The 9,236-nt window shown below is 37.7% G+C and overlaps 1 protein-coding gene across 1 annotated transcript; it reads left to right on the forward strand.

Moving 5' to 3' along the window:
* The first annotated feature begins 7,518 nt into the window (after positions 1-7,518).
* LOC150079795 (vesicle transport through interaction with t-SNAREs homolog 1B-like) lies at positions 7,519-8,501 on the forward strand. The gene has a single exon (XM_090382640.1). It carries the CDS (start codon positions 7,716-7,718, stop codon positions 8,379-8,381), a length of 666 nt encoding a protein of 221 aa, XP_090238766.1. The 5' UTR covers positions 7,519-7,715; the 3' UTR covers positions 8,382-8,501.
* The last annotated feature ends 735 nt before the right edge of the window (positions 8,502-9,236 follow it).

Below are 9,236 nucleotides of genomic sequence, written 5' to 3' on the forward strand. Positions count from 1 at the left end.
TTTTGTTTGACTCAAATAATGGCAATTTTTTAAAATCTGTGGAAATGATTTCAAAATTTGATCCAACTATTTCACAACACCTTCGAAGAATACAAAATTCTCAAAATACTCAAACATGTATGCCAACATAGCTGGGTGACAAAATTCAGAATGAAATAATTTCATTAATTGCTACCCAGATTAAAGACAACATATTGTTTATGGCAAAACAATGTAAATATTTTTTTCTATTTACAATATAAACAGAAAAAAATATTCCTGACGCCAGCCATACGGTACAACTTACTTTTATAATTAGATTTGTAACTTTAAATGAAGTTAACAAAAAGTAGATAAGTGCATGCATTTATTTTAAACAAGTTTAATGAATTAGGCCTTGATATTAATGATATGCGCGGGCAAGGTTATGACAACGGAGCTAACATGAGGGGCATAAAGTGCAGCCATTATCAACCCACTGCAGGATGGAAGCCTCCTCAACAATTCATGCTGAGGGAAATGGACCATAATCTGCCATGCTGGTCTAGTGCGGGTTGGCAGATCGACCGTATTCAGCAGTCAGGGGCTTGAACCCCGGTCTACTCAAAGAGCGTGTGCTACTGCACTCCCGCTCCTGACCAATCGGCTACGGTTGCAAAGAAAAATTTTAAATATCAACCCCCGTGCTTTTTTTGTACCCTTGCGCTGCACATAGTCTCAACCTGGTGGTTAATGATGCTGCCAAAATTAATTTTGAAACAGTAGATTTTTTTTTAACTCAGTTCAAGAATTGTTTATATTATTTTCTTCGCCCACGCAACGTTGGGACGTTTGAAAAAAACATATTTCGAAATTACTTTTAAAACCGGTATTAAATCATTTATCTAATTACTTACAAAGTAAACGATCTGATAGTGGATTTTTAGAGTTTTTAAATGAATCAAAACAGTTAGCCGAAATATTGGAAACCGAAACTAAATTTTCTGATGTCTCTTATACATCGACGTAAAAAGAAAATTCAATTTGAATCATTTTATTATGAAAATCCAGATGAAGGCATAAACGATGCACAGTTAAACTTTAAAATTAATTTTTATTTTTCAATACTAGTGTCTAGTAAATAAATTAAATTAGTGTCTAGATTTTTTGTGAATTAGTGACTAAATTAGTGTATAAAATAAATTAGTGTCTAGTATTAAAATAAACAATAAATTCTCATAAAGACAGGTTTGATTTATTAAGAACACATAGTGATGATTTCAATTTTTTATATGACATGCATACACTGAGTGATCACTGAATTATGACCACCTACCTAATAAATAAATAAATTTTCTGTTTATACTCCGGCACGACAACCAAGTCAGTAGAGTTTACAATAAATCGTCAATACATCGTATTTAGTAGTCACGGGCTTGAACCCCGACCCACTCAAGCAATGCGTGCTATGCACACTCGCTCCTGACCACTCGGCTACGTCATACTTTGAAGGTCATCCTTTTGCCCTCAGTACAGCAGCTATCCGACGTGACATTAGTTAACAAGATGTCGGAAGCGTGTAATGCGGTCAGCAATGCAGGTATGGAGGTGTTTGATGTATCCAGACGCCTGATATGCCTTTCCATAGTGTCCTACAAGTGTTCTATAGGATTGATATCGGGGGAGTTCGGAGGCCAATCTATATGCTGGAAGTCAGAACTGTGTTCCTCAAACCATTCCTGCACAACAAGTGCTCGATGGCTCGGCGCATTGTCATCTTGGAAGACACCGTCGCCATTCGGAAAAGTGTGTGACAGAGCTGGGTGTACACAGTCAGCAAACAGTTGACGATAGCAGAGACCACTGATACGTTGTTCCACATGCACCAAGGGTTCAAGTTCCTGCCAGTGAAACATGCCCCACACCATACAACCGCCTGCACTTTTGATACCATGCATGATGGATCAAGGGCTTCATGCTGTTGACACCAAATCCGTAAACGACAATCCACAGTGTGGAGTAAATAACGTGACTAATCCGACCAGCACACCTTCTTCCAGTCTTCTAACGTCCAAATTGCATGCTCTTTGCACCAGGCGAGTGTTTTTCGCCGATGAACCTTGGTTAGGAGAGGATGCCATAGGGGTCGTCTGCTAGTATAGCCCAAACGTGCGAGCGTGCGACGCATGGTCATGCCAAATATTGTTCCGCGTTGGCCCATGTTGTATTGGGTAGTCAACTCTTCAACAGTGCTGCGCCTGTCCGCCTGTACGAGTCGTTGGACCCTGCGCTCACATCCTACATCAAACTTTCGCTGACCTTTGGCAGTTTTGCCATCGGGTAATTGTTTGACCATTTTGACGCCAGTCCTGGTACACTTTAACAACGGCGGCTCTCAAACACCCCACCAGTTCAGCCATTTGGGAAATCGAGGCACAAGTTCGTCGAGTTCCCACAATCTGTCCTTTATTAAAGTCCGATAAATGCTTCCTTTTACCCATCACACTCTGAATTTTACTACCTACTGACCCACTGACCCCTTATCTATGCTACGTAGGTCGACTAAATCCGCACTGTGGTCAACGGGTCCCATTCAGTTTTCATATGGGTGGTCATAATTCAGTGATCACTCAGTGTAATTTAAAGCATGTAACCGATCACAGAAATTCTAAAATGTTGTAAACATTTGCAAAATAAATTAATAGACGATATCAAGAACGAAAAGGATATCGATGCCATTGACATGACCGACGAATTAAAAGTACTTAAAAAAATAGAAAATTAAAGATTACAGAGGAACAGAAGCACAATTACTCCCAGGTCTTTTTCATTTTCTACCTCCTTAAGTGTAGTACCACACAGTTGGTACGTTTCTCTGGGGTTACTTCTACCCATATGCAGTACTTTGCATTTTTCAATGTTAAACTTCAGTTGCCACTTCTCAGCCCATCTGCCCAAATTTTCTAGATCCTGTTGCAGTAGCACACTGCAATTACTGTCATTAACAACCCTGCCAACTTTTATCATCTGCAAACTTCGACACTAAGCCTGATATACCTTCGTCAATATCATTTATAAATATACAAAACAACAGTGGACCCAAAATCGAACCCTGTGGGATTCCACTAATACCATTAGTCCACGAAGAGCAGCACCCATTGATTACCACCCTCTGTCTTTTCCCACTCAGCCATCCTTTTATCGATTGTAGCAACTTACCCTTAATACCATTCTGCTTCAATTTGTACAATAGTCTTTCATGCGCAACAGTGTCGAAAGCTTCCCTGAAATTCAAATATATGATATCAAAATTATTTTTTGCATCCAGTTCCTTTGTAACCACATCATAATATCCTATCAATTTTGTCAGACAAGACTTTTCCTTAACAAACCCATGCTGTGTCTGAATTAATGCTGCAGTCTGGTCTAGATGATCCTACAATTAATCTTTAACCAGTGACTCCATTATTTTACCATTATTTTAGGGTTTGCTTACTTCCTTTGCCGCCTCCTTTTGTATAACTGGATAGATCCCATCCACCCCAGGCCTTTCTTATGTTTAACTTCAACAATTTCTCCTCCACTTTGTTCTCAGTTATTACAAAATCATTAAGCATCCTTTACAATTTGATCACCTTGGCATTTTCAAACCTTAATAACTCCTCATGTGTGAATGTAGATGCAAAATACTCATTCAGTTTGTTTGCTATCTGAGCAGGATCATCAAAAGTCGAACCATCGATATCAAGTGGACCAATCAGATTCATCTGCTTGCTTTTAGAGTTTATATAAGTAAAGAAATCCTTGCTGTTTTTCTTGGCATCCTTTGCCAATGATTTCTTGTAATCTGCCTTCACCTGCCTAACCTCCTATGTTACCTTTTCATGTTCAAATATGTGTAGCATGAATAAAGCGTGATAAGGAAATAGAATAAAAAATATAAATATTATTTATAAATTCTAATATCGATAAAATATTATTACAAAAAATGTTATTTATTTTTTTGGGGGAATTTCAATGTTTCGGAGCGGCATATTTTTCCTTTGAACACGAGTTGCCGATATATACGGTGCGGCCCTGGGTACCACTGTGCTACACGCGCAGACCTTTGTTCAGCAAATTTATTATTATTATATTAAAGTCTCTCGTAAATGATTGCATATACCCGTTTATGTGTTATGTCTGTAAATTGCGTGTGTTCTGTGGTCGATTTGCCTGTTTTGCTGGACGAAAAACCACAATTTCTGGGGGAAAACCTTGCTATCTACATCTGAGACCGACTAACTCAGCCACGGAGTGAAAAAAGCCCATTAAAGTTCCTCACGTCATCGACGGGATTCGAACCCGGGCCTTTTCCGCCCGGTATGGAAAGGACGGTGATGATATCACTGTGCTAACCACGCAGACTCTTGTTCAGCAAAGAGGAATATAGGAAGTATGTGTGATATTCTGTGAAAATTGGCAAAAAAAGATTTAAGAGGCATTAAACATCGCACGGTATTCGGTGCCAGTATGAGTATCTGGAAGAATGCAACCTTGCTGTAATTTCCACATTCCACTGTAGTTTGTATGTAGTGTCCACATGCAAACTACAGCAAGAAACTATCTCAGGTATATTGAGAATGATGGAATACGCAAATCACATCTAACATCATAGACATCTCTATGACGTTGGATTAGATTTGGGTATTTGGCCAGTGGCGGCTCGTGACTCTGATGTATGGGGGGTGCTGCTCCTTAAAGTTACATTAAATTGTCTTAGCTATAAGACATGTAAACATAGATAGTAATAATAATAAGCAAGTAAAAAATACAACAAAACATTAACTGGACACTTACCATTAACAGTAGGGTAATTTTGAAATAAAAAATTTTAAAAAATAAAATCCATTCTTCGGTTTTTATTTGTTGAAAACAGATTAATAACTTTTTCGTTCAAATTTGGTGCATTGTTCAAATCGGCACTGCTTGCTCCGCAGTTCCTTTGACTCGTTTTATCATATCTAAAGAATGCGTATTGGGAACCTGCTAACTAGGCATCGACTCACCCAATTGGGGCCAAAATGTGGAATTGTGTAGCCCACCGTTCCACCTACGGTTAAACTTCAATGTTGAAAATGATTTTGCGTTTTTATTCGTTTATTATTGAAATGATTATTGGAAATAGAGAATGAGTATACTATATGCTGGACTTGTTAATAAAAATATTCATTGCGTGTATTGTTCTTCCCAAAATTTCATTTATCTCCGTTGACTGTATATTTAGATTTAAAAAGTTGGGGTGCAGCAGTCCGGAGTGCTAATCAGCGAGCTGCCCCTGTATTCGACCAATAACGACATTCTAGGAATTACTACCGGTGAGTGTAAAATGCTGATGAAATTGATACTCAGGTGACACTTGAATCAAGTGGATCGAATTTCAAGAGGGTCCGGTCTTTCCAAACCATATCTCAGAGCCGTGCCGAGAGTGAGGCGAACGAGGCGCTTGCCTCAGGTTAAAAACTGAAATGGGCGCCAAACGAAAGATTAAATAATTGACAACTTTGCCATGATTAATAATAGGGTGCAATTTTTAATTCTTGCCTCAGGTACTAAAATTGCTCGGCACGACCCTGCCATATCCTTTAATATCACCCTCACGATGATGGGACTGTTAGCAAACCTAGATATGAGAGCCGTATGAAATTCTTGATACACAGCCCCTAGTACGATGGAAGTGAACGCACAGATGTTAAACAACGTAAGCTTAAGTCTTGGTGTGCGTCCACACAGAACAGGAGAATACCACCCTTCTGTGTTACCAGAATGGTGTATATGCGGTGGGCATTGTTGAGGCCATGTTATGTAAAGTAGCTGGGTATATTCTCGATGTGTGTAAGTCGTATACAAAAGTTTCTTTACTTCACACAACATGTCTTCCAACTTTTCTTTAGTATTGAATATATCATGAATACTCAACGAATAAAACAAACTTATCCGCAAAAAAATCTATACTTCCCAAACAGTGGCACTTGTGCATATGTCCGCTCTGATTTTCCTGCCAAAGACTTAGTAATTTGGGATCGCCTCTCTTCGATCTTCTCTGGCATGAAATCTGTCTACCCCCATTCTGTCAGATTAATCTGTTGACACTATCAATTTCCCAATCCCACAAATCATTTAAACTCTTTGCTTTCCTCTCTTCTAATCTAGATTCATTCCAGTTCATCTTTTTTGATAGCGAGGAATTTTTATTTGACGATTATAATGTTCACAACTCAAGCTGGTTTCAGTCTTCTAGTCACATTGATGGAGTTGGTAGAGATGCTAAGGCTTTTACAATTACTATTGACCTCGGGCAGATTGTTCATTTACCTACCAGAATACAGGACAATCCTAATCACAACCCAACACTGTTGATCTTCTTCTAATGAACTTCCCTTCCAACACGCAGTCGAGCCGGGTAGTCGAATAGGCACCTTAAATCATAGCTTGGTAATGGTACTCTCTCCAACGAGCAATTTGTCTCGTGGCAATTCTGTGTATTGTATAGAAATGTACTGTCTACGAACACTAATATTGCTTTGACATTTGCTAGTTGCAAGGACCATTAACCAGCAAGCGAACTTGAGTGTTTTTTTTATAGATCAAGTGCAGGATCTAACCAACAGATTAATCCGTAGTTTTACCCCCTCCACAAATTATTATATTAGAATCACCCGTAATTCATTACATATACCCATATATGTATTTTGTCTGTAAATTGCGTGTGTTCTCTGGTCGATTTGCCTGTTTTGCTGGACATAAAAAAACCCAGTTTCTTGGGGAAGACCTTGCTATCTGCTTCTGACACCGACTAACTTAGCCACGAAATGAAAAAAGTCCATTAAAGTTCCTCGCGTCATCGATAGAATTCTAACCAGGGCCTTTTCCACCCGGTGTGGGGAGGGCGGTGACGATACCACCTATCCGCACGCACACGCACACACACACACACACAAACACACACACACACACACACAGTTTTTATTGTGAAAGATAATGCTTACAGTTTTTACTCCGGGTTTCTTGTGTATGGTTTTGGCATCAGGACGGTTTTTTGCGCAGAAAATCCGTTCGCGTGTGGTCCCCCTGTGAGATGATGCACTAAGTAGCAAACTCAGTTTGCTCGTACATTGAGCCTCTGTCCAACGTATACAATTTTCCATTGAGCTTATTTTTCTCTTCCAGTGATCGCTTACCGCCATGTTTTGTAATTACATAGCCAAGAGCAGTTCAAGCTCACCTATGATATTAATAGGTGATGGCCTGTTCTGGGATGAAAAGTGCAATAACTGGAGTCCTTCTGATGGACGCATTTTCTGTGTAAAGTTAGGAAATTGATAATTAAAAATAATTGAGTTTCTTTTATCGTTAGACGTAAATGGATTTTTTCTCGGTCAGTTAAATTGTACCTTTAAACCATTTAACATAGTGGGCGAATTTTGGGATCTTATTATTATTATTATTATTTTTTTCGTTCATCACTACCTCTATGAGATTTCCAAGCTAGCCTTTTGTAATAGAAAGCAGTCATATGTTTTTGCCATAAAGGTGTGTATTGATGGCTTTTTTGGTTTATTTTAAAGGTGGTTTTCCCTGACAAGGAGAAAAATGTAATGTATTTATACCGAGCATTTCTTTAATTTTGTCGTTTTAATTTACGTAAACTCTTGGTTGCTCTTACATAAGGTGCTGTTGGCAGCTGTAGTGTGGACGTCTCTGTAAATAAATTAGCCATGTCTTCAGAAAATTTTGAGAATGCCGAAGGTGATTTCATAAATTTGCGTGATGAAATAGCTTCAAAAGTGAAAAAACTACCCGAAACAGTAGGAGAAGGGAAAAAATCATTAATTCGTGATATTGAAAGACATTTCGATGAAGCTCGTTTGCTGCTGAACGAGATGGAAAACGAAGTGAAAAGTGCCCCAATTTCGTATAGAACGGAAATGAATAATCGGATTAAAGAATATCATCAAGATTACAATAGCAGTCGTAAAAAGTTGCTTCAAGCTGAACAGATTTCTGCTAGGAATGACAATTCGCTAGTCGATGTATATAACTTCGGACCACCACCTAATGAATCAAATCAGAGAACCCTCCTCGTGAAGATAAACAGAACACTAGAGAATACGTCTTCTAGTGTGGCACACTCCGAACAGATTGCAGCAGAAACGGATCAAGTAGGAATTGCAGTAGTTGATGAACTTCATACTCAGAGAGAATCTTTAATTAGAACGAAAGAACGCCTTGTGGGCACAGATTCAAACATTTCCCAGAGTAGAAAAATATTAAGATCAATGCACAGGAGGGTTTTAACTAACAAGCTGATATTAATAGTAATAATTATTCTTGAGTTGGGAATATTAGGCGGGGTAGTCTACTGGAAATTTTTTCAAAAATGATTGAAAGCATAGCAGATCATGGTTGTGCAGTACATTATGTAATATTAAATTTTTAATATTGTTGAGAGTCATATTTGAATGGTATATTTTCGTAATTATGCATAAATTACAAAAAATAGTAAGAGCATTAAAATATCATGTACCTCTGATTATATATTTGTATCTTAAATATATATGTGCAGGTTGTATTTATTGCATTGAAAGATCATTATAGATCCCACCGATTTAAGATAAGAGCTAGCTTCCACGGAAGAACAGTGTTAAAGCAAGTTGCTAAAGATTTCATATGAAAATATATATTAAGTACAGCACTTGTATTATGAATTGTAATGCACATATGCATGATACAAAATTTTGAAATGTAAGAATACTAATAACAGAATCAATAGCGATTTTTAAAAAATTGACTAGCTTCTATTATATGCTTATTTATGTTACCATCATGATAAATGCCAATGTCATTCATACTTAAAAGGTTTAAGTGTCACAATTTTTTGCTATTGAAATGCATCAGAAGGCTAAACAGATACTGTAGGCAGATACCAAGTTATCTGCAGTAAGAAGATGATATATTTAACTAGCAGCCATCATAAACCCAGGATATCCAAAATGGCTGGATTTCATTGCAAAAGAGCAATACCTTTGTGTGCTCAAGATATGGTATGTATGACATCTATTTTAATGTAACATGAATTGCAGTTGTGGAATTAATTGAGTTATATATTTTAAAATTTATAGAGAGAATTTGGGTGAAAGGATTACAGAAAAATTTAATTTAAAAGTAAATCAGATAAGGTTAAAATGGTGTAACATACTGTCCAAACCGTGCCCCCCTTTTTTTTTTTTTTTTTTTAA

Source organism: Mastigoproctus giganteus, chromosome 10 (assembly GCF_048544385.1).
Source record: "Mastigoproctus giganteus isolate SK-2022 chromosome 10, ASM4854438v1, whole genome shotgun sequence".
NCBI classification, from domain to species: Eukaryota; Metazoa; Arthropoda; class Arachnida; order Uropygi; family Thelyphonidae; genus Mastigoproctus; species Mastigoproctus giganteus.